The sequence below is a fragment of the Apodemus sylvaticus genome, chromosome 11, assembly GCF_947179515.1.
Source record: "Apodemus sylvaticus chromosome 11, mApoSyl1.1, whole genome shotgun sequence".
Taxonomy (NCBI): domain Eukaryota; kingdom Metazoa; phylum Chordata; class Mammalia; order Rodentia; family Muridae; genus Apodemus; species Apodemus sylvaticus.
Genome location: NC_067482.1, coordinates 43,246,470 through 43,272,617, shown reverse-complemented (window position 1 = coordinate 43,272,617; position 26,148 = coordinate 43,246,470). Strand labels below are relative to the sequence as shown.

Sequence of the window (26,148 nt, the reverse complement as noted above, 5' to 3'; positions counted from 1 at the left end):
CAGGTATACAACAAGGGGCTTTTGGTAAGACACTAAGTGGTACACATACTCATTGCCATTAGTCTCTTAATATAGAAGCAGACTCGGTACTGCCTCCAAAGCGCTGGCCCAGAATATTCAGGCTTTCAGTCCTGAGAACAATGAAAATAAGATCTCACAGCTGTGTCAACCGACTAGCCACGCTTAGACATTGTCATTACGTTCTGTTTCTAGCACTTTATAACTATGTAAATAAGAAATATAGTTGGGATAAATACGTAAGCCATATCAATGAGTCTCGATGCCTCATGTATTTATATATCCCACAAGACATTCTGGATTTGAGAAATTGCTATTGAATTGAAGAAATTTACCTCATGCTCTATCCAGGTTGAATGATTGAAAAAAAAATGAAATTCCATAGTGTTAGAGTATTTTAAAGGTACTTCCTCCAGGGAAAACTGGACTTGGCAGGCGCTTGTTCTGTTATGACGTGTGGTTCATGAACACTGTGATTTTAAGTGTAAGCCCTGGAGACAGGACACCTTCACGTCCTTGGTTCATCAAGCTCTTAGCTATGTGGTCTTCCCTCTCAGTTTCCCCAAGATCTAACCACCGTCACGAACAAATAATCACACTATTGTTTTTAAGAAAATCTGATTTAGTTATTGGAGAATAATGGCAATAAGGGTGGGAGTATAGAGCCAAGCGCTAGGCATAAATAATAAACTCTTCTTGAATGCTTTCTTTAAAAAGAAAGAAAGAAAGAAAGAGAAGAGAAGAAAGAAAGCATTGAGAAGACAGTATTGGGGCTTGAAATAGTATGTGCCTGAGGCCACGGGACTGGCACCGGCCCTCCAGGTCTGGTCCTTTAGATGTGGCCAGAGGCTCAATCTGTACTTCCTGCAAGTCCACGTGTCCACGTAATGCTGATGTGGCAGCCCAGGGATCCCGACCTGAAAGCCACTGACTTGAACTCTTCATTTAAATGGTGTCTCAAGACATTGCACATGGATACGAAAAGGACTGTAGTGCTTATTGAGACTCTACAAAGTGCCTGTCTTTCTGGAAGCCAGAGACCGCCAATAAACGTAACCTTTGAAGGCATGATTGTCTTTAGTTGGAGTGTGGTGAAAGAAATGCTGGGTTAGGGCCCAGATACAAGAAGTCATTTAAGTGACTGGCATGAATTCCAGCATCCAGTCCAAAGGAACCAGAAGCCCCTGGAGCCACACCTCATAAATCCTCTCTCTCTCCCAGAAATTGGTGTCTCTCCAATCTTTCAAGTCATCTATTTATAGATGCTCACACAGGCCACTGTAGATCTGCCTGTCAACCTGAAAAGGGTTCCACAGGTCCCTCGAAGCACACACACATGTGCGTCAATTCAGTCATCCAACACTCTGGAACCACTCATAAAATTACAGTCAGAGCTGACAGAGTTCCCTTTGTCCAAGTTGTTTCTATAAAACATGGGCTTTAACCTGCCGTGTTCATTGCTCCAGGAATGGAAGTAGCAGGGTGCAGTGTGTAGGGAGGAAATGCTTGCCAAGACTTCCGTGCGCTTGGCACCTCCGGCTGTCACAGACATGTGCCTGTCTGTATGTTTGAAAGGAAGCAAGCCACAGACTTCCTCCCTTCGTCAGTGTGGTGTGAAAAGTACCACAAGCACACTATGCATCTCTACTGCCCTAGAGTTACTCCTGCATAGCCCATTACTACAACATTTTGACCTTTAACCCTTAAAAAATATATATCCCTACTAAGAACAGGTATAAAACTTTCACTCAGCACCCACAGAACAAGAACACAGACTGGCCAGTTCTGCTGCTCACTGTCCACGTCATCAGGTTTTATGTGTACTGTGGTAAGATGTTTTACATGTTAGGTTCAGAGACGGTCAGTCCCTGGGTCAACTACAACTGACCCTTCCTTGGCATGTGGGCTGTGTCCTGCGTCAGTTCTCACCCGGTTTCATGGATTTCTGTTTGTTCTATTTTGCCGTCTGATCCAGAGCTGCCTGGCAGTGCCCCGCTGAGAGTTCAGAACTCTTGGCGACGGTCCCAGTTTTTCTCCCAGTCAGGTAAACAACGAACCGGGTCGCTGCCTTTTCTTTATGTAAAAATCCATATCGGGGCAACCAATGTCATTTGGCGTTTGTCTTCCTTTCTGATTTTAGATAATTTTTTTTAAAAAGAGATGCTTGTTTGTGGCACACTTAGCAGTGAGCTTGTTCTTAGATATCACACCTGTCGTACTAACATCGGGAGGAATTTCGCAGAACTTTAGATTGATTTTAAGATGCCAGGGGAATAACACCATCCGTATCCACCTGGCTCTCTTCCCTGTAAAACTATGTTAGAAGCCACAGGTGTGGTGGCTCTCTTGTTAACTGTGTCACACTCTTTTCTTCCTGGATGACCTCTGGCCTCTCTGTGTGGCACTTCTCCGTGTCAGACAGTGGAGGACCCGCTCTCATTGCCAGAATGCAAGGTTTCCTAAGAGCCAGCACTAATAGCTGTAGTCTGAGCTTCCTAGAGTCTAGTACCGGGTGCTTCCTGACACGTTCCGTTCTTCGTTCCTTTCGGTGATGGGCACAACCTGGCGCAGGGCTCTGCTTCTTCGTGGTTTTCTAACACTGACAAAGTTAACGTAAGAACTGCACTCAACTGAGAGGCTCACAAGACCAGCACAGCACAAGCTACTCGCACTGACGGCCTCTTTTCTTTCTTTTATTCTCCATAGCGGATTCTCCAAGCAGTGAAAAGTCCCCTGTGGGCACACCCGTAAGTATTACCTCTTAAAGAACAAAGTGTGCATTTAGAGTGATTTTTAACTTGTATTTGATTTTCTTAAGGAATACTCAACCAAAATTGAGATCCAATTTTTTTCTTATTATTTTGAAACAACAATTTGATAGTGCCTAGTAGATTATAAAGCCATGGATTATCATTATATGTGGTAGTTTTCCTGTCCTGCCTTAAAACAAAATGCTGGTCCCTTTCTATCCTTAAGCCCAGGTTTACTAGCCTGGGCTAGTATATATGATACTGGAGGTAAATCCTCTCTATTTAATCCGACTCGACTGTTCAGTAAGATGCACATAGTATTCTTTCAAGGTAGCTGTGAGTATTAATAAAATAACTGCCGCTATACAGTACCTGATACTAGCATGAACCTTCCCTCTCCAGTGACCAGTCCAAGATACTTACCATAGCCAGTACCACTTAGTATCTACAGGCAAATTTTTCCCTTTGTGGCCATGTAGAATGCACCACCACGTGTCTCATAGCCTTGATATCTCCTCCAGCCACGCTTCAGAACTAAGAGCCACATGCGAGGGTTCAGTCATAAGCCAGGACTGGTAATCCTGAGTTTCCTAGAAGCTAAGAATCCCAGAATTCCTCCAAAGCTGGTGTCAGCGCTCAGAGCTGAAGAGAATGACTTAACACGTTGACTTCTATTCTATCTTAAGCTACATCTACTGCAAGGATGGCAAAGTATCCATCTCTGGGTTGGGATGGAGAGGAAAAGGTCCTGCAAAGGGATACGCTGTCACTTCCTGTTTGCAGGAAGTAGACCGAGTAAGAGACTCCATGGATTCAGAGACAGAGTCCACCTGTGCCCATATTTGTTCTCAGCCCTGCTATAACCTTCTCTAAGGATTTTGCTTGTTCTCAGTCTTGGGTTTGAGTATTTACCATGCTGGGCTCCGGGCTGGGGCTCCACTCATCTTGCTCTGAGGTGATATTAACCCACTTTAGGGGAGGTTAATTGCCACAGGAAGCAATAGTGGTATAAAGGGTTCACTTCAGGAGCAGCAGACGCTAGCTCTGAGATGATGTGTTTGTCCCGGCACACACCAGAATTAGCACACACAGTGGGTATCCTGCTCGGGAGCATGGATGCATCTAAGACATCCTTCTGAGAGAAATGGAGCAAAGCCTTCTCATTCCTATAGCTAATCCCCACGTTTCCATCATCCGTAGGAGGCACAGAGGCATAGAACCAGCCCAGCATTTTGGAACCAAAGTAAAAGGCTTAAGTTTGGGAAATGGTTTCTGCCACCAAAGAGGACATTGAGATTATGAAAGATTGGTTTCTGTGTCCCTTGGGTGCCACGTTGAGGCTGTCTTCTCTCACCCTGGCCGGCCCTTGAGGATGTGCCTCAGTTCTGATCATGGGGTTGCTTTGTTTGTTTTTCCTGAACAGTTTAAGTTCTGGGCATGGGACCCAGAAGAGGAGCGCAGGCGACAGGAGAAATGGCAGCAGGAACAAGAGCGTCTGCTCCAGGTAGGACGTCCTGCTGATCTCCTCGTGCTCGGAACTGTCCCCCTCATAAGGTCCGTCGCATTGAATAGATTTTTAGCCCAGGAAACATGGAATCCAGTTCTTCTCAGAGACTAAAGCGTCTGTCAGTGCTTTGTGTCCAAGCAGTGGAGTCTTGTACCTGATTCTTCCTGCTGTGGGGAAGGGGAGATCATGTACATTAGTGCTTTAAAAATATGTCTCTAAACTGTAATTACAGCTCAGTCTACCTGCATTTATCACCTCCTCAGCCAGCAAGTCCCAGTTCAAGTAGCAATGAGATGAATTATCCGAAAGCTGTTTGATAACACTAGGGTAGAATAGAATTTGACATCAGTCTAATTCCTTCAATAGAGTTACCATCCCATTTTTTTTCAGTGAGAGCCGATAATGATCAATTCTAGAAATATTCTGAGAAGAAATGCAACATGCTTCCATTTGTTTCATATCCCAAGTGACCCACTGACCTTCAAAACTGACCTATTTGTATGCTTGGGGTGTACTGGGAACACATGTTGAATAGCCCATTTTCAGTTGAAGAAGCGAAGGTTCACAGAAATTTGATTAACTGCCTGATATCACACAGCTGATAGGTGCAGAGACTGGACCCAAATCCAAGTCTGTATAACTCTAAAACCAATACTGTTTCCACCACACACCCAAACTCTCACATAGAGAAATATTGTTAACCATTAGATCCCATGCTGCCTGCTATTCTAGAATTGAACTGCACCATGGTTTATTCTACTTCTCCTTCATATTTTGTTCTGACCTTTTTGCCCCGATTCCCACGGTAAGAGAGAACAGGAAGTGAGGCTGGGCCATGAAACCTCAGAGCCCCACCCGAGTGACTGACTTCCTCTAGTGAAGCCCCACAGCCTCAGGGCTTCCAAACCTTCCTAAACAGCTCCACTAACAGGAACTAAATGTCCGAATACAGGAGCCAACGGGAAACACTTCTCATTCAAGCCGTCACATGTACCTAACTTGAATGAACAAGACACAAGAGTTATGTTTCTTTCTTGTGGTGCAAATACTTTAGATTCCAAATGGTCACTCATGAAGAATGTCTTGCAACACATTGTGCATGGTGCTTTAGAAGAGGGGAAACCTTCTAGTGACAGATGCAGTGCTCACTCCTAAATGTTCTTTGGACATTCCCCTAACAGGAGAGGTATCAGAAGGAGCAAGACAAGCTGAAGGAGGAGTGGGAAAAGGCCCAGAAGGAGGTAGAAGAAGAAGAACGCAGATACTACGAGGAGGTGCGAAGCTCCTAAGGGAAATATAACTCTGTCAGCATGGTTCTTCAGTCTGGCCCCTCCCTTTGTGCTCAGCTTGTGTGTGCTTGTGGCAGAGTCTGACCCTGGACCCACAGCAGTGTCCCATCAGTCTCTTTAAGAGGATGACATCCTATGCGTTCTAACAGACCACAGTAACCCACCCCCACCACGTGGATTAAAGCATGTTCAAGGAACCACTGTAATCACATCAGTTCTCCAGTCCCGATCTGATTCTTGATCTGTCTTAGACAAAATCAGAAACAGCGAAGTATTTATTTGTGTGTGCGCTTACTTGTAGCAAGTATTTTGGTAGCAATGAATTAGTTTTATAGAATAATTTTGGCACTGAAAGTAAATGCGTGCTTACCACTGACTACATCTACTATACCATGGTAGAGGAATTTGTGGAGAAAATTTGCATCCTGTTTAATGTTTTTAACAATAACAATAAACAGGCCATGGTGCAGAATTTGGAGGTGGGTATCTGAAGTGTCTGTTATCAAATTGTGACCAATATTGTTGGGAACTTTACCTTCAGCGTTAACTTGTTAACTGACCCACTCCACAGTAGTTTTTCTTGACCAAGTCCTTTTCTAACACTAATTAAACTTTGTAAATTCAATATGAAGTTCTAAACAACTACCCACTCTGTATTATTTATATGCTCTGGAAAAATAACATTTTTTTTAATGCCTTGCTTATTTGTATACGTTCTGATGATTTTTTACCCCCTGGAGTTTCTTAATGTATTTTTTTCTCTTGGCAGATTTTTGTTTTTAATTTTTTTCTTTATCTCATTTGTTCCTGTCTTTGGCTTAGGAGCGTAAGATAATTGAAGACACCGTGGTTCCATTCACTATTTCCTCAAGTTCTGCAGACCAACTGTCTATGTCGTCATCTATAACTGAAGGCAGCGGGACAAAGGTAAGGTCACTGATGAAAACCAGTTGGCATCATATAGAACCGAATCCAGGTCTCCTCATCAGATTTAGTAGCTTCAAACCAGGACAGGCAGTTCCTCCAGAGCCATCAGCTCCTGTGTGGCCATTTCACCCAGCATGGCAGTAACACCGCCACCGAACCCTGAGCTCCTCACAGCAGAGCAGTAGCCGTTTCCTAGACAGATCTTCCCAGACATGCTAGCAAGATCTCCAGCAGTAAAGCCATATGCTGGGCCCCTCTCTCTGCCTGGCTCAAGGACCACTCTTCCCTTCTGTGGCCATCGCCCCTCTCCCCATGTACCCCTCCTCCACATGCCCCTCCCCTTGTGCCCCCCCCCACGTGCCGTCCCCATCATTCCAGGCCATGCATTCCTCTGCACTTCTTTAGCAACAGCAGACACGCCCACAGTACAGTCCCACCAGCTGCCACAGAACGAGCTGCTTACCCCCAGCATTCCACACGAACTTGTCATGTCCTTGAGGGTGGAGAGACCTTGTAAAGGCTGGTCGGCCCGTCTTCCCCCAAGTAAGATGGTAGAGGGACATACTAGATAGAAACGCACCAAGACTTGCAAAGTGAAATAACACATTGATGCCAGAGTCCATTTGTCTGGAAGTAAGCAGTCCTGTGACCTTATTTTGTTTGGGAATGGAGGGGGAGGGGAATTCCTGACCAGTCTGTTTTGTGATAAATTTTGGAAAGATCTCAATTGCACATGTATTCTAAGTATTTGGAAATAATTGTAATCTGTTGGGTTAGAAGACTATTCTTTGGGGCTGAAGTAGACCAGGGTGGCCATGGTGAGAGCCTGCTGTCTGTGTGTATGCGAGCTCACAGTGGAACTCTGCACCAGAGAGTTCATGTTAATAGCTTCTTTAAAATGTAGAGCAAAACTCAAAGAAAGGAAAGGGGTTGGGGATGGGCCTCAGATATTCCACAGTCAAACATAAGTCACCAAGTGTTTAAATTATATTCCAAATGACCCCACTGTTTCCATCAGAATAAGATGGACTTGGAAAACTGTCAAGACAAAGAAAGAGAGAGAAGGCAGAAGACGCCGTTCCAGGAGGATGACAGTGACTCATTGCTCAAAGCTAGAGAAAGTGGCCTGTCAGAGGAGCACAGGTATGTGGTCGTCCCGGGCTGTCCGTGAGAATTCCCAAAGCTGGGCTCCACTCCCAGGAGGGTGCTCTCACCACTTTAAAAGGATCACTCCAACACTGCATTCCGTGTTGTTTAAGGATGCTGTGTCGGCTCTGAAGCCAGCACCCTTGTGCTCTTGGATAGGTACAGCCTTATTTTTAAATGAGCGAGGCCAGGCGTGGGTGACAGCAGTGGCAGAGGCCAGGCATGGTGACAGAAGTGGCAAAAGCATCAAAAATTTGAGGCTAGCCTCTGGCCCTTACTGAAAGCATATCTCTAGAAAAGTAAATAATTTTAAGAGACAGAGAGAGGGTGAGAGGGTGGAGGCACTTGCTACTGAAGTCCACAGCCTGAGTCCAATCCCCAGAAACCACATGAAGGTAGGAGAGACCCAACTCCACAGAGTCACACTCTGCCCACCGCATGCGTGTTATGACATGTGAGCACGCACATTGTACACATACATATGCATATAGACAAACTTAAATGTTTTAATAATAATGGTCAAAAACTTAAAAAAGAGAGACCTGTTTTAAAAAAAAAAATAGTACAAATCATCAAGGGTGCTTCTTGCGGACCTAAAGCCCAAAGTTTCCAGTCACTTGAATCCATCAACCAGAAAAGTTGGAACAAGGTCCCGAGGTTCTGCTGTGAACCTAAACTTGGCAGCTGGTGTCCTCGCTGGGGTGAGTTATAATATGACTCCTCAGAACAGGTGTGGGTGGTCATGTCACATGTGGACTCTAGAAGATCCAAAAAATGAATCCAGAAACCACAGAATATCTCAGACTAGAGCAGACTCTGGGCTGCAGGCCATCGATGTTATCCATGCCTAATCTGGAAGGGACTACAGGAGGCCCAGGAGGCTGGTGGCTGTCTGCGATCAGCATCCTCCTTAGGAAGCAGATGCTCGCCTTGGATGTGAGATCCCAGATCGGTGTCAGCAAGTATGCATGTGCCTGTAACACGTTTATGGCATCCCAGAGGGACCCCAAGATGAGAAAGGCTGTCAAGGTGTCCTAGACTGGCCAAAGTGAAGGGTTGGCTGGGAGCAGAGTTCTGGTGAGGGTTTGCATGGAGGGAGATGCTACCATCAGACACTGGGCCCCAAGTCTGACAGGACACGGTCTCCTTAAGAATGTTTGTTTCCAGGTGACACTGCCTCAGAGTCTGGGAAGTGAGAACTGTTAGTCAGGAAGATTCAAAGGATCCCTAGAGACACTTGATGTGCATTTTTGCTAGTTCTCCAGACAGGCTTTGCCTGTGAACTTGCTGTTTGGTTTCTTCAGACCTGTCTCATTGTCACCAGAAACTTTCCATTTGTCTCCTTCAATCTCCTTCAGTTGTTCCTTTCTTTGTGCACAGAAACCACCAAAAGGCTTGGAGATACCAAGTGGTCCCAGTTATTTGCTTATTTTTGTCTATATTTGGAGATAGTACAGTCCTGTGGAGCCTGGGTTGGCCTTGAACTCACTGTACTGCCCCATCTGGCCCTGTGATCCTCCTCCTCTGCCTGAGTACAGAGATTATAGGTGTGCTTCAGTGTGCCTGGATTCCACACAATATTCATAGGAATTGCTCCCTGGTGAAAATCTGGGAGTTTCAGATGAGGTCCCAGAAGTGGACCTTAGTTTGAAGAGCCTGGTGGGCAGGGAGGACCTCAGGGAGGACCTCAGAAATGATTATTTCCTAAATGTGTTAAATTGATGGGAACTAGAAATGCACAGCATTTTGTAATGGTTTTAGATATAAACAGAATAAGCAAACAGTCTATTTCTTTTTCTTAGATTGTAATTCTAGACCCATGTTCTCAGGTATAGAAACAGTAATTTTAATACAGTTGGTTTTATCTCTGCTCTGAGGTTTTTGGGATTTTGTTTTGCTTTGTTTTGTTTTAGCAGCCTAACTCAAAGTCCCTCCACTAACTCTGAAAACTCCGCGTCAAAAGGAATCCATCAGGACCAGCAGCCAGAGGCAGAGGCTGAGGCCTCACACTGTGGTACAAACCCACAGCTAGCTCAGGGTAAGAAGGAAGAGATGGACCCCAGTACTTAAGTTACTGTAAACTTCACATTGTCCAGAACTGACCAATGGTGGCTGCAAACGTCCCCCTTAGGGCCCCTTACCTTTAGCTTCTGTTAAATATATCACACATAAACTCCTGCCGTGAGACCAGACTCTGCGCGATGCCACTGGGGCTGAGTGGGACCAGAACAAGTGTTAGCATTTAAAAAAATCAAAACTATGGCTGGTGAGGCGACTGCGTGAGCAAAGGGCCTGAGGGCCTGAGTTCAGAGACTCTCCAAGTGGAAAGTGAGAAGCAGCTCCCAAAAGTTGGCCTACACACACACACACACACACACACACACACACACACTGATACGCACACACGCAGGTGCACACAAAACACACATAGCCGGTGGTGGTGGCTCACGCCTTTAATCCCAGCACTTGGGAGGCAGAGGCAGGTGGATTTCTGAGTTCAAGGCCAGCCTGGTCTACAGAATGAGTTCCAGGACAGCCAGGGCTATACAGAGAAACCCTGTCTCGGGGGAAAAAAAACAAAGCAAACAAACAAAAAACAAAGCACACAGACACACAGACACACACACACAGACACACAGACACACACACAGACACACAGACACAGACAAACACACACACACACACACACAAACATACCTCTGCATGTGCCCCTTCCTCACAGTAAATTAATGTAATTTTTCAAAATGTAAAGGAAGGAGCTGGAGAGATGGTTCATTGGTCAAGAGCAGAGGCTACCCTTTCAGAAGACCCAGGTTCAATTCCCAGGACTTGTATGGCAGCTCACAACTGTCAGTAACTCCAGGTCCAGGTGGGCTAACTCTTACGGCCTCCATGGGTACTGTTTTGGGTCACAGACATACCTGAAGGCAAAACACCCAGACATACAAAATAACAATTTTCTTAAATCAAAGGGAGACTTTAAAAAATTTAAGATTTAAAAAAAATCATAAACAATTCATTCTTCAAATTTCCCAGTCCCACCATCGAGCATAATCCTCCCTCCACCCCACAACTCCTCCTGAGGAGGAGACTCTGCCAAGCCAGACTGAGACACTCAAGCAACACAGCCCACGCAGAATCCCTGAGGACCTGTGGGCATCCTCTCCTTAAAGGACGGTGTCTTACTGGGCATCAAAACGGCTTTGCCGAACGCGTTGTTATGTTCCTTCCTTGGTTTCAGATCCACCTTGGAATCAGCAGATACCAAACCCACCAACACCCACGTTGGAAGATGTGAAGCCCAAAACCCTGGCCCTGGAGAAAAGCATCAATCATCAGATCGAGTCTCCGGGGGAAAGGCGGAAGTGAGTGGACAGATAAAGTGGAAGTGGGGTTGGTTTTTAATGTATTGACTTAGGTGGGGAGAGGTGTTTGTTGGCAAGATGGCAGCTGCATCTCTGTGCAATGTCTCCACTGAGTCATTTGGAAGCACTCGGTATAATAGGTCCTTAAAGTATTTCTCTTACTTAAAGTGTTGCCTTCCCGACAATCATATGAGGTTGATAATCTCAGTGTGCAATGAGGAGTCCAGGGAGGTTAACACATCTTGCCCACAGAATTTGACTGGTTAAATATTAGAAGAACCTACGCACCGCTTCACAGCAAGGCCCACAATCACACTTTCAAAATCCTGCCATGCGTGCGTCGTCACCTGACCCTCATCCCACTTGGACCCCGACTGTGGGCTCAGATTTTGTCTCTAGCATTTACACAGGACCTTAAGCAACTGTCTTAGTTTTTTCCTGCCTTAGTTTCCCCATTGCCTGGTACCTTCCTCCCAGATGTCCCACTTGGCAGATAATCACCACTGCAGTGTGGGTCCTAGGATGCCCTGTAGCTTTTCTCCCTTCTCAGCCCTGTGCCAGACTGATGCCACCTTTGCCTCAGATGGCTTCCATTTTCATGGCTGGAGGATACCTGTGGCTCCAGAATCAACAGGAACTCAGATCAATTAGATGAGATTTTTTTGTTTTTTGCATTGGATATTGCAGTCATTTTCAACCTTTTTTTTATTTTGAAGTCACAGTGCTTACATTTTGAAAACAGGACAATGAAGAAGACTAGCTCTACCTGAGGAGGGAGGCCAGGTGGGTAGTGACTCTAGCGAGGGATCTCTCCAGTGGTCAAGCAGCAGGAGACAAGAAAGACTTTGTCTGCTTCTGTGTTCTAGTTTTTCTTTTCTTGCTCTTTTCTCTGTCCTATTTCTTCACCCATGAAATAAACTTTTCAAACTGACAGCTTGATCCCACACAGGACTCCTAAGCAGCCTACATCCGCATGACATATTGGCAACATCAAATCAGGGCCCTTCCTGATTTCTCATAGCCTAGTGAGAGCTACACAGTCTCAGAGGCCTCCATTGCAGGCCCCTCAGGCAGGCACTGTGGCGCTGAAAATCACTTCCTCTAAGATTGGCCCTGTTTGCCCGAGTAGCCACATGAATCTAGCTGGTTATGTAAATTTTTTTTATTTGCAAGATATTTACCATAAATTGATTTTTTTTAATCTCCCCTGAACTTCGGGGCTGCCCTTAAGAGTTTCCCCTGGATGTTTAGTCATCTTTCTGTCCCTCTAAGCCTGTGGTTTTTACATCAAACTCAGCACGCAAAAGCAGCTCCACTAATGGCGTAAATAACAGCCCAGCAATTTTCAGTGAAGGAGAATCCACCAGGGTTCTCCTTCCTAAGTGGCCAGACCAGTGTGATTTTCATTTACACGTGTGCATTCCTTCTAGACAGAATGACTAATTTTGCTCCAAAGCAAAAAATTAACCAACAGCCAAGCATAGTAGCACATGTTCATAACCCCCACACTTGAGAGGCCAAGCCAGGAGGAACACTAAGGCTGAGACCAACCTGGGCGCCACAGCGAGACCTTGTCTCCAAACAAATGAGCAAAGATATCAGTGGGAGAATCCTTTGTGGTCTTTTTTGCTTTTGTTTTTTGTTTTAAGCTTAACTGTCTTTTATCGTGGCTTCTGTGAACGTTCCGTAACTGTGGGCTCCTTTACCATGTTGCAGGAAAAGCCCTCGAGAGAACTTCCGGGCTGGGCCCCTGACCCCCTGCTCTCCCACCCCTGGCCAGTCTCCAAACAGGTACAAGAGGTCAGCGAGCCTTTCTGAGGCTGTTTTCTGATCCTGCACTTAACATGGCATAATTTTGGCCATATTAGTGCTTGCCGAATGGTGCAGGTCCACACCCCTTCACCCCACACACAGAGGGGAGGAGTTAAGAAAACATCTCCATCTTCCTGCAAATTCATCCACATGGGGTAGGAAAAAGTCAGATGTGTGGTGCTGGCCGTGGCCATTAGGTTTTAATGACATTGTGTGGAACCTCTAATCTAATAATAAAGTCCACCAGACAGCTGCCGGGCTCCTGCAGCAGTGCCTGTGCCTCCAAGACTCTCCACCCTCAGAGGGCGATGGGCTACTGGCTCCTCCAGAGAACCAGGGCAAGGCTGGGAGACAAAACCCCATTCTCCTCTCCAAGCCCTCCCTAGATCACTAACGGTGGCCCTGGACATTAGTCAGTCCCCATGATATCTTTAAAAGCTGCCCAAGTGTCCGTCTGTCACAGGCACGAATGACTGAGGACTCGGTGGTTTTCATTGACAGGTGTCTTTTTGTGGCTAGAGAGTGACTTCACCTACGGGGTTTGATAAGGACAGTTCTTCCCCCTCTGAATGTCTGCCCCTCTGTTTCCTCTGTCTGCTTTGTTGCACTGTGCCTTTCGGATGGCGATGCATGCTTGTACATTTCTCCTAGAACTTTGCAGCAGTGGGCATCGTGGGGAGCTGATCTGGTAGCTGCAAAGCTTCTATGAGAAGATAACCTTGTAGTGTCAGGTGGACAGTGTCCAGGGCGGTGGGTGGAGACAGGAGGTGGGTTCAGTCCCAGGAGTTTGCAATATAAACAGAAAAGAAGTGCCTATCCTGCAGACTCTGTGTCTGTCCTGGAGGACACAATAGAGATGGGCTGGCCAGCCCTCTCCTTTTGTAGGTAGAAAGGAGACCTAAACAGGGCACTAGACAGCATACCATGGACTCAAGGCAGAGCAGGAACCGTATCTCTGAGGCCTCCATAAGTCCTCCTCTCTTATATATCACAATGGACTCTTCGTAAAAAGAAAATGCCTTAGTAGGCCAATGCACCTTTAATGGAAACTGCATGCACTGGCTGGTTTGGTGCGTCAACTTGATACAAGCTAAAGAGGAAGGAGCCTCAGTTGAGGAGATGCCTCCATGAGATCCAGCTGTAAGGCATTTTCTCAATTGGTGATTAATGAGGGAGGGCCCAGCATATTGTAGATGGTGCCATCCTGGGCTGGTAGTCCTGGATTATATAAGAAAGAAGGCTTCGGAAGCCACGAGGTGCCAGCCAGTAAGCAGCACCCTCCATGGCCCCTGCATCAACTCCTGCCTCCAGGTTCCTGCCCTGCTTAGGATCCTGTCCTGACGTTCTCCAATGATGGATTATCATCTGGAAATGTCAGCCAAATAAACCCTTTCCTCCCCAACTTTCTATTGGGTCATGGTGTGTCATCACAGCAATAGAAACCCTAACTAAGACATTGCTGAAGCCACATTAGAACCTTGGTAAAGCTAAATCTTTGTATCACTAGGACTCCTGTGTGCCCCAGACAGCACACTGAGCAGCACCACGGGGAGGCCTGCTGCCTTCAGCTTGTTGGCAGTCTATGACTCTGCTTAATTCTACATCCATTGTCAGTTTGGGACCCTCATTTTATTAATGGTTTATTAAAACCCATGTTGCCATTTTTGCATGAGGTGGCCTTTCTTGCCAAGGCTCTCACTGTATCTTTTGTTTTCCTGACCCAGGTCTATAAGCGGGAAGAAGCTGTGCTCCTCCTGTGGGCTCGCTTTGGGTAAAGGTGCCGCCATGATCATTGAGACCCTGAATCTCTACTTCCACATTCAGTGTTTCAGGGTATGTACACAGCGCTCGCCTCTCTAAGCTGATGTCAGGGTTTTGGTCTTGTCCTGCGCTAAGAAATCCCTCCTGTAACCTTACGACCTCTACCCTCGTGTGGCAGAAAGATTCTCCAACTCTGAATTCCCCTGGGAAGAAAAATCCTTCTAGAAGAAGAAAAGCAGATCTGTGCAATTTGTCTTTCCAGATACTTTCTGTCGCTAAAAGCAGACATTGTAACAAGAAGTTGCAACTGGATGCTGGAAGGCAGTGGGGCTTCTGAGTCTTGTGGGCCTTAAGGATTTAGTTAAGGCCATCTTTGATGTTCTTACAGTCTTGGGATTTTTATGTGATGGGGTTTCAGACATTGTCCTAATAGAATATTTTCTGCCCAGTAAGTGGCTGGGGCTAGCTGCAAGATTTCAGTTCTCACAGTGAGCTTGTCTGAGACCTTGGAAGTCGAGGCCTCGTCTGCCCCGTGTTAAGTATATTGACTTACCCCTGTTGTTCCTTGGTGTGTTTTGTTTTGTTTGAAACAAGGTCTCGCAGTGCAGCCCAGGCTGGCCTGGATCCCCTTGAAGCCCTTCTGCCTTAGTCTCCTGGTGCTGAGATCACTAGCTTGCACCACCATGCCTAGCCAGTCAGTTGGTTTTGTTGAAGGCTTCCTAAGTTCACATTGCACATTAAGCTGTAGTATCAGCCTTTGTAATGAACGCTGAACTCAGTAAGAGTAGGGACTCCATCTTCCTTAGTTGCTACTATTTGTCTTTGTTTCCAACCAAGTAGGCATCCATAAACGTTTTAGATGGACCAGTGCAGTGTAGATGAGGAGGCCTAGCTTCTAATGTCAGCTCCCCTGCTGCACGCAGGCGGCTACACTTGGTTTGCTGAGGTGAATTAATCACACAGCAGTGTATCCCAGCCTCTCTTTCTACGCATGAGTACCTTCCGAGTGAATATAATTGATGTTTGAAGCCAAGCTGTCTATCTCTGAATCTGAGTCATCATTTTCTCTGTGTGATGCTGATACTTCTTTTTTTCTATTAGAATTTCTATTCTCTTTCTCACTGCATGTAACACCAACTTGTATGGGATTAAAATAACCTCCTTTGTCCCTAATCTAAGAGACAGTCGATGAAATTCACAAATCAGACAAAACAGAGTGAAATACAGTTTCCACCATTTGCCTAATGCGTTCCTGTGGCCCAGCTGGTCTTTTTAAAATTTATTTATTTCAATTCTAAATGTTGGCTCCCCTGCTTCCTGGACCCCTCCAAGAGTTCGTCACCCCATCCCCACTCCCCTTTGGTGCTCCTCCTTCTCTAAAAGGGTGCTCCTCCACTCACCTCCACTCACCTCCATCACCCATCGATCCTCCCCATCTCACCCCACCTCCATCCCCCTTCCCTGGGGCATCAAGTCTCTATGGGATTAAGCACATCCTCTCCCACTGAGACCACACAAAGCAGGCCTCTGCCACCTATGTGCCAGGACCAGCTGGTGAATCCTCTTTGACTGGTAGCCCAGTCTCTGGGAGCTGGTCTTCAAGCATGACTCAGAGGCTGGTCTGATTCCTCTGGAAGGGGCTGCCACCTTCCCTGTTGCAAATGCCTCCTACATTTCCCTTCTGCTCTCAAAACACTCGGCTGATAAAGGTTCCATCCCCAGGGAATTTGTTACCCTCAGTAGTGCACCTCTAAAGTGGGGATGCACTGTGGCGCGATTCCTTAGCAATTCTCCAGTGGAGTGTCCTGGAGAGCCTTAAGAGCCTGTTGGTAGTCAGATTTCAAGGGATAATCCATTGGCCACATGTTTGTTAAAAACCGGTAGGGTGCAACCTGTTAGACATGGTCCTTCTCCCTGGAGTGAGAAATTGTGCGCTGTGACAGTTGAGCAAGTTCTCAAGTCATTACATTGTTCCTTACCAGCTTCCCAACCCCAGGGCACTGTTAGTGTCTCTCAACCTGTGTCCTCTGTAAAATACAAGGAGTTAAGATAAAATGCTCAAAACATATTTTGCTTTTGCCATAAATTTGGCTTATGGTATCTAACCCACAACAGATGCTCAGCGAACGTGGAGATTGTGGATGCATCCTTGCATGCCTCACGTGAGCAGTCCTCGTTACTGTCCTGTTGCTATGAAGAGACACTATGACCAAGGCAACCCTTACAAAAGAAAAAGCATTTGATTTGGGGCCCAGGGACCCAGGGGCCGTAGAGTCCATGATCATCATGGCAGGAAGCAGACAGGCATGGGGATGCAGCATTAGTTGAGTGCTTTACATCCTAAACCACAGGCAGAGCAAGGCTCTGGGCATGCTGTGGGCTTCTGAAACCTCAAAGCCCACTTCTGTCAACACACCTTCTCCAGCAAGGCCACACCTCCTAATCCTTCCCAGACAGTTCCACAGCTGGAGACTAACATGCAAATCCATGAGCCTGAAGGGCCATGCTCACTCAAGCCACCACAAGCAGCCACCGGCACGCTGTACACACACTCTCCCATTCGTCTTACATGTTCTGTGCCTTCTCTCCCTAGTGCGGCATTTGCAAAGGACAGCTCGGAGATGCGGTGAGTGGGACAGACGTTAGGATTCGCAACGGTCTCCTAAACTGTACCGACTGCTACATGCGATCCAGAAGTAAGTACGGAGAGATTCCCCGTCCCAACACCCCCCCCCCCCACCTTCATCAGTCAGGTATTTTTCTCCCTCCAGTTGACATTCCTACCCCTGGAGAAAGGATTCATAGGATGGCTGTCAAAGAAACAAAAAGCCAATAACCAGCTGCTTCTCACAGGAAGTTCCTGCTCCCGTGGGTAAATGATTCTTACTGCTCCCGTGGGTAAATGATTCTTACGCAGGAGTGCATGAGCTCATAAAACCATAGGACAGGTTTGAGGCAGACTCTGCCTGAACTCACTCATCTTGTGCAGTCAGAGGAATGGTTAGGGTCTTCAAGCCTGCCCCTCAGTCAAGCCTGCCTGTGAAGGGCCAGCACGTGCTGGCGGTGGAGGAGCATGGCAAATGGATGCCCAGGGTCTGATAAGTGCATGTGCACTCTGCAAGGGCGGTGCCCTTCAGGAGTTTCATCACAGAATATGGTTTTGTTCTAAAAGAACTTGAAAATCCACTGAGAGACAAAGTAATGGCTCCTGCTTCTCTGCTCCTGCCAGCAACGTCCATACCTTAGCATATAAGATCTGTTTGTTTGTTTTTATTTACATCCCAAATGTTGCCCCCTTCCAGGCCCCCTCACACAGTTCCCCCTTCACCTCGGAGAGAGAGTGCCCCCCCCCAGGTATCCCCACACCCTGGCACATCCTCTCCCACTGAGGCCAAACAAGGCAGCCCTGTCGGAGAACAGAGACCACAGTCAGGCTACAGCTTTAGGGAGAGCCTTCACTCCAGTTGTTGGGGAACCCACATGGAGACTGTGCTGCATGTCTGCTACCTATGTGTCAGGGCCCTCACGGTGTGTTCTTTGGTTGGTGGCTCAGTCTCTGAGAGCTCCCAGGGGTCCAGGTTAGTCTGTCGGTCTTCCTATGCTGTTCCCATCCCCTTCAGGGCCTTCAGTCCTTCCCCCAACTCTTCCATAAGAGTCCCTGACTGCCATCCACTGTTTAGCTGTGGGTATCTGCATTTCAGTCTGCTGCTGCTGCTGCTGCTGCTGCTGCTGCTGCTACTGCTGCTGAATAGAGCCTCTCATAGGACAGCCATGCTAGACTCCTGTCTGCAAGCATAGCAGAGTATCATTAATAATGTCAGAGGCTGGTGCTTGCCCAGGGGATGGGTTTCCGGTTGGGCCGGTTATTGGTTGGCCATTCCTTCCCACTCTAGTCCTTCTTTGTCCCTGACTTTCTTTTAGCTGGGACCAATTTTGGGTCAAAAGTTTTGTGGGTAGGTTGGTGTCCTTATCTCTCCACTGGGGGTCCTGCCTGGCTACAGGAGGTGACCTCTTCAGGTCCTATGTCCCCACTGTTAGGCATCTCGGATAAGGTCACCCGCATTGATTCCTGGCAGCCTTCCCCAGTCATAATAAGATCTTTTTTTTTTTTTTTTTTTTTTTGACAATTTTTTAAAATTTTCTACATTCTTTGTTTTACATTCCAAATGATTTCCCCTTTCCCGGTTCTCCCCCCCCCTCCCCACAAGTCCCATAAGCCCTCTTCCCTCTGCCCATTCCCCAATCAGCCCCTCCCATTTCTCTGTTCTGGTAATCCCCTACAATGCTACATCAAGCCTTAAAAACTGACTGCAGAGACTTTCTGCCCTGACCCTCCTTAAGAAGGTGCATGTCTTATTTTGAGCCACCAGAGGGTGCTGCTGTCCAACTGTTCAGTTTGAAACTGGCTGGTGGCAGGCTGTGCACTCATTAAGTAGAATACTTTTGCAGGGAAGAGACCTGAACAGCTCAAGACCTTTTAATGAAAATTCACCAGATGTATTGATGAAATGGAGCCTGAAATTCAAAAATATTATTTATCAAATAATATTTGATAACCTATTATTAAATATATTTAATAATAAGTGAAGAATTGTATCATTGGCTTCTAAAAATTAGTTTGTTTTCATTTGTAGCTACAGATTCAGTACATTAGAGAATATTGAGGAATATATGCCTATTAATAAAATGAGGCAAAACAGAAGTCAAATGCAGGATGTTTGGGCCTATGACAAACCTTTGAAGGCCCAGTTGGAGCTATTGTCAAATAATGGGTCAGTAATGTCATAGATTACATACACATGGCATTCACTGTTAAACCTTGTAACTATATGAAGTGTATAAATAGTATTTTAAACATCTCAAAATTATGCATATCTAAATATCCAAATGCATACATATACACATGTAAGGTATAATAATTGTATTTTTTGAACTGGGCTTTTGTGTGTTTTGTTTTTGTGTTATAGGAAGAGAAAATAAGACCCTTTCTCCCAGGTTTCAAAGTGATTTCCCCCCTCTCACTCTTATAAGTCACACTTTCTTCTCAACCCCACCCAGCAGCGCATGGGAGTCATAGTCCCAGGAGTCCCTGTTAGAACAAGGGAAGGGACTGTCAAGGCCACTGCCGCAACCACTGTGGATCTAGGGAGCTACCAGGGTCTACGGGGCACGCTCAGAAGATGCCAGCAAGCCTGAATACCCCATGGGGCACAGTGGCCGGTTTCCATCCAGACTTTTCAGAAGTTAGTGATTTCTTTTGGGAATTAGGTTTCTGGCTAGGAACTTCTGTTGTATATGAAATGTAAAGGAGCAGAAACTGTCTCTAATTCCAACTAAAGACAAGAGCCAGGGAGTCTAGGAACAGTTCCTTCTCGCAGCCAACCATTGGACTGAGGGTGGGGTCCCCAACGGAAGAGTTAGAGAAAGGACTGAAGGTGCTGAAAGGGTTTGCAACCTCATAGGAAGAACAACAATATCAAACAACCAGACCCCACAGAGCTCCCACGGACTAAGCCATCAACCAAGGGGTACGCATGGCCCCAGCTGCATATGTAACTGAGGATTGCCTTGTCAGGGATCAATGGGAGGAGAGGCCCTTGGTCCTATGAAGGTTTAATAGATGCCCCAGAGTAGGGGAATCCAGGCCGGGGAGGTAGGAGGGGGTGTGTGGAGGAACACCCTCATAGAAGCAGGGGGAGGCAGGATGGGGTAGGGGGTTTTCTGGGAGGGGGGAAACTGGAAGAAGGGATAACATTTGAAATGTAAATAAAGAAATATCCAATTTTTTTTTAAAGAAAGCTATTTGACGGCAGACTAAACACCTATTTTTTTGTTTATGATAGTTTTTTCTTTTATTAGCACATATTCTTTGTGCCATTTTCATACATGTACATCCCATACATCATCATTTTTAAACACACACACACACACACACATGGAGCCATTACCTTTTCTCAAAATAGACTGTTTTACTTGTGCTTTTCAGAATGCTAGGAAATACCAAGAAGAGAGCAAAGGAGTCCAGATGTTCTCTGATCACGGTCTCTGCAGCCTTACCTCTGTAGCATTCAAAAGAATAGCCAAGCAAATAAATATTAGAATTCTGTAAGGTTGGAGGTTTTGAACTGTTCAGAAACACACTAAACTTGGGTCACACTCTCTCTGAGGCCACCCCCTTCCCATGGTTTCTTCAGGCAGGGGTGGAGTGGGTGTTTGTATACCGTGCACACACTTGCACATGAATTGCATCTAGCTGGGTATGTGGTGGGATTTGTTTCACAGCATGACTGGGCTCCGCGGGGAGGTTTTGGCATAGCTGAGTTCAATTGAATACCTTGTCAGCCCTGCCTTGTTCTTTCTCCTGAATGGGCACGCCCCTCATCTCCGGTGGGTAGAGACCGAGCAGGAGCAGTGCTGTGTTACTAGGTCTGAGCCTTGCCAGTCTCTTCCTTCTCTGCTGAGACCAACGGTGCGGATCATCATCTGTTAACATGTTACACCCCACCCCTGCGCGCGCGCTGTGGGCGCAGCTCAGGGTGCAGCTCAGGGCAGAGGGCTTCATTAGTGTGCATGAGAACCAGGGAGAGCCAAGGCCCCATTCTGAGCACTGAAAAACAAACAAATACCCATTCTGTTAGGTAGGGAGAAATGCTATTGCCCAGATATGTATCGGGGTGGGTGTGGTGTGAAGTCAGTGTGTGTGCACATGCCTCTATGTGCATGGGGACTAGAGGTCAACAGCAGATGCAGATGTCTTCCATGGTCAACTTCACTGTATTTTTCGAGACAGGGTATGTCACTGAACCCGGAGTCCACTGCCTCCCCTCAGGTGGCTGGCAGGCCAGGCCAGCATACTCCACAGATCCCACCCCCACCCGCCCCAGCTCCTCCCATTCCCCATTGTTGGAGTTACACACACACACACACACACACATACACACACTAACTACCGTGTCTGGCTTCTGTACCAAGGTGCAGATCTCTGCACTTCCATACTGTACCAACTGAGGCTTTCCCTTACCCCAAGATGTATAGTTTTAATCCTGAGTTTGAACCTCTCTCCATATGTTTTTTTCCTCCATTTCTGTTTATTTTTCTGGAATATGGAACTCTGCCCTTAGTTCCTTCTGTTGGGACCTGATCCACCGAAGTGCTTTACAAGTAAAAGGCATTTTTCTAGTGTCATGTTTGCCACGTGCTGTGGTTAGCATTGTTCTTTTTTTCACTTCGTGATTTATTTTCATGGAAAAGGCTTTCATATAAAATTAATATATAATTCTTTGCCTTTTAAAATTCCATGTTTTATGTCCCACTCAGGGAAAGCAATACTTTGTATCCCAAAGTATTGGACAAAACTAAGGTGGCTTTCAGTTTGTAAACGTGTGATCCGAGGGAATATATTTGGAGATAAAAATTAAGCAGCTATTAGGCAAATTAGCCAATGATGTGAATATTATTGATGATCATTTTTTTCTAACTATTATGAAATGCTAGCTTTCACATGAGTTCCCATATATTTGACTCTGCTTCTGGATATCTGATTATGTTTTTAATGTACTTATTTTCCATTCCTGAGTGGTTTTAATTGTTGTAGCATCATGATAGTTCTTAAGGTTGGCTAGTAATAGCCACATGTGCTCTGGTTTCTTTCTTTCTTTTTCCAAGTTGTTATTTTTATTTTTTTTTTAAAAAAAACTCTTTTTCTGTTTGTTTTTCTAGACAAATGTTAGTATCATTTTCGACTGATTATGACTAAGTTAATGAGTGTGATCGAACAGGGTCTATGAGACTACTTCTTTTTTCCCTTGATGTCTTAACAAATAAATGTGTTCACCGCTGATGTTGCGAGTAAGAGTCATTTAGCTGATGGAAGAGAAGCATGCTTGACACAGGACTGTCCCCAGATGCAGATGGCACAGGGGGAGATGGATAAAAGTGATTTGTTTTTTGTCCTTTTGTAAAATTTTACTTTGAATGAAGAGGAGAAGGGGGTGGGTTGATGGGAAGTGTGGCTCACATCAGAGGCGTTCCAGAGAAGCAAAAATCACTTCTGTTCTATGGAATAATAAAACCTGAATATTTAATCCCTCATTTTCCAAGCAACTAGTCACATTATATGGCAGAAAGCATATTCAAATGCAAGCCCTAAAAGCCACGCAAGGCGTTTTTAAGTTCGTATGTAAATGGGAGTTAGACGTGCAAAGCAAATTACCCATCACAGTCCAGCCATCACAGGCTTAACTCGCGCATTCGTGCCTGGGCTTTGGATGGCGCCTTCGCAGATGGCGCTCTGTCCATCATGCTCTCTGGCGAGGTGCACTTAGTGCCAACTCCCCTGGGTCTGCCCCAGCATGTGCGTCTCATCATGACTGTAGCGCCTAAAACGAGGACGAGGCCTTCTGACATCTTGAGCAAGGACTCAAAACATGACCCTTGTTAGATTGGGTGATCAGATAGAATACGAGATGCTCAGTGAACTGTCTGAAATTCGGATTTCACATAGCCGTGAATTGTTGTTGTTGTTGTTTATTTTTTTTTTTTTTTTGGTTTTTTTGTTTATGGTGTGTGTGTGTGTGTGTGTGTGTAAGTTCAAATGCATATGGAAGTCAGGGGTGGTGACCTTCTTTGTCATTGTTTAGGTGCTGTCCAATGTGTATATGCTTGTACCCACCTATCTGTCTGTCTGTCTGTCTGAGCCTGAAACTCAAGTTGGCTGGGCTGCCAGCCCAGCAGGCCCCAGGAACCCACCACTCTGCTTTCCCAGTGCCAAAATTATAAGTTACGCCATCAGCATAAACCTGCTCACCTGGGGTCTAAGGATCTCCTTCGCCCCATTTAGAATGGCGTTGGCGGTGCTGGCAACAGCTTGGTTTGAGGTAGATACTTAAACTCACACTGGTGCAGGTTGGCCTCAAAGTCACTATGTAGCCAAGGCTGGACATGGACTCCCGATTCTCTCGTTTCTGCTTCCTACGAGCTGAGGTTACAGGCGTGCACCAGCACACCCCAGCTTAACAATACGATTTCACATTTGGATTTCAGATATATAACTGTTTTTTTTTTTCAGTATATATATGTTCCAAATACTGCACGCTCCAGATCTAGCATAAGTGTGTCCCAAATATCACATGGGATAGATATACTTACACATGTAAAATGTGTGTTTCTCTGGAAGTCAAATTTAGTAGGTACTCTGTATTTTTATTTGCTCAATCTAGCAATCAGGCCTTCAGATCATTTAGATTTCTCCAGTTTCAGTGAACTGGTTCTTTGCCCTAAGACCTCAAGAGAAAAAGAAAAAATCTTCTTGCTTAGGTGTTTCAAAGGACAAATGACCACCTCGGAAAGCTTGAGGTGGGGGTCATTTAAATTAGGGGAAAACCAGAGTCCTCACACTAGGCATAAAGCGTAAGTACCGACTGCACGCTGTGGCTGTGTGGGTGTGAGGTGCTCACGCTCTGTGTTCTGATGCCCCACATGATGCTACATTCCATGCATGGACGTGATATTGGGAGCATCGGGGTGGGCCAGGACATCCCTCCCTGTGAGGAAGACTTTGGCCAGGGTATCACGAACTAGAGAGATGCTGAAGCATCTGAGGTGAGACTCATTGACTAATCCAAATTTCTGTTTTTCTCACCACAGGCGCCGGGCAGCCTACTACACTGTGATAAGGCTGGGAGCTTCTGGGTCACCGAGCTTCTCTCCACTAAGAGTATCTCTTGGCCACTGCTTTATTAAACCCCAAGTCCAGGGACTCCTTGGCATTCACCTAATTTCTGGAAGACTCTCCCTCCCACAAGGTGGTATCTGCTCTATTGTATCGTAGCACAATGTTTGTGCTTTGGAGGGGCTGATTTTTTTTTTTTTTTTGCGTTTGCACAGTGTATACAAAAGGATACTGCATTGTGATGACCCTGAGCAGTTAACAAATGGTTTTAGATGGGCAGAGAGGCTTATGGTTAAAAAGGTGTCACTCTCTTGTCTGGGAAAGAGCAAAGGGGTGCAATAAACCTGTTGTGTTTTAGTATTTCTAGACATTAAACATGTTATGTTTACAGAATCGGGCTGCAGGAAGTGCAAGACATGCCAACTTAAGAACATAAAGTGAATGCATTTCTAGATACCCCAGCAAGTTCTGACTCTGAACTATAACTTTTTTTTTTAATGCAGAGACACTAGTCTGACAGTATATACTGTACTCCTGAAAACATTTGTGTTACTTACCTTTGGGGGGGCAGAAGTCCTACCAATAAATTATCACACTGTTAGTAGTAGAGTTTGTGTACCCTGGAAGTCATGTCGTTAATCTAGTCTAGTCCCATCAAAGGAAGAGAATGCTTGCAATGTCGCTAGACTTCTGCCCTGCAACATGGCACAGGGGTGGGAAGAGACAGGCAGGAAACAGGTCAACCAATTATCTTCAAACTTATTCTGAAATCTGTGAGAATGTATAATGTCCAAGGGCGGTGTGTCCGTAGCAGCCTTGGAGTTTGGGTCACTTGCTCTCTTCAAGCAATGGCTTCCGGGTTGTCCATGAGGGGCCTGGTGCAGGGATCTAGGTGTTAGGCATGGAGGACAGCCCAGTTGTTAAGAATGAGCCTGGAAGTTCTCCTTGAGGGCCTGAAGTCCAGGTATCCAAAGAAAAGCATTAGGCCCATCCTGACAGAACCCAGATGGTATGCCATGATGAGCCCACAACCGGATCTGTAAGTGGCAGCAGCGTGGCAGCCCCTGCCCACGCCTGCGCCTGCGCCTGCACCCACGGACCTGTGTGCACCTTCATTCTCCAGCATCAGCTTCTTCATTCTCAAGAATTCTGGACCCGACTCGCCGAGTTCAGAAAGGGATGCCCGAGGAAGCCTGGTTTGTTCTGTGCCCTGTGTGATAAGTTTCAGCTGGACACGAAAGGAACACAGTGGCTAAACCATCATGATTTAGTTTCCAGGCCGTTTTCCTTAAGACTGGGGAACGAAGAACTATTTATTCTGCCTTAAAGGGATGGCAACTAAGTGGAGATGGATGTCAGGCGAATGGAGACTGTGGGTACACTCCTAGTAGGCTAATGTAGCATAGAAAGAGAGCAGGTAGGTGTTTTTCTGTTATGTAAGCAATAACTTTTTCTGTGTCTTATGGAGTATGGCTAGCAATTATTTATTTCCATGCTAGACGGTTCTTTGCATGTGGGTTTCTTATAGGTGCAGGCATCTCGGCCAATGGAGGTCCACTGGCCACTTTGTCATTTGGACGAGCTGTTACAGGATTGAAATTCTCACATCATTTCACTAAAAATTGTGCCTTAGAAAACGCAAACCTGTTGCACAGAGTGATGAACGGCAGATTCAGAACACCAAAGGGAGACGAGGTCACTCCTAGTTCCCACGGCTTCTCTCGGAGGTGTTTGCTGCTTTACAAGAAAAAAAAAACCGAATAAAAGATTTTAAAAGACAAATAAAAAAAAAAGGAAAAATTTAAAAAGAAAAAGAAAAGTTTTGAAAATGTACAGATCAAGTCCAATATTTTGATGAAGCACCTGCATGTTTTATTAACTATTTTAATAACGTGGATGTTTA

General features: G+C 45.9%; 1 protein-coding gene across 14 annotated transcripts in view; it reads left to right on the top strand.

Annotated features, from left to right (window-relative positions):
• Positions 1-24,741, top strand: part of Limch1 (LIM and calponin homology domains 1) — a 308,704-nt gene extending 283,963 nt beyond the window's left edge. For 4 of the 14 annotated variants that reach the window (XM_052198325.1, XM_052198323.1, XM_052198329.1 and 1 more), the window contains 10 exons: positions 2,725-2,765; positions 4,192-4,272; positions 5,457-5,549; positions 6,387-6,491; positions 7,510-7,634; positions 9,554-9,675; positions 10,879-11,002; positions 14,539-14,647; positions 17,169-17,271; positions 24,221-24,741. In XM_052198325.1, the coding sequence (XP_052054285.1) occupies positions 2,725-2,765; positions 4,192-4,272; positions 5,457-5,549; positions 6,387-6,491; positions 7,510-7,634; positions 9,554-9,675; positions 10,879-11,002; positions 14,539-14,647; positions 17,169-17,271; positions 24,221-24,246 (929 nt within the window). In that variant the 3' untranslated portion in view covers positions 24,247-24,741. Of the gene's footprint in view, positions 1-2,724; positions 2,766-4,191; positions 4,273-5,456; positions 5,550-6,386; positions 6,492-7,509; positions 7,635-9,550; positions 9,676-10,878; positions 11,003-12,718; positions 12,803-14,538; positions 14,648-17,168; positions 17,272-24,220 lie in introns of all 14 variants that reach the window. The other 10 variants (XM_052198320.1, XM_052198316.1, XM_052198327.1 and 7 more) reach the window with 5 other exon arrangements.
• Positions 24,742-26,148: the final 1,407 nt, after the last annotated feature.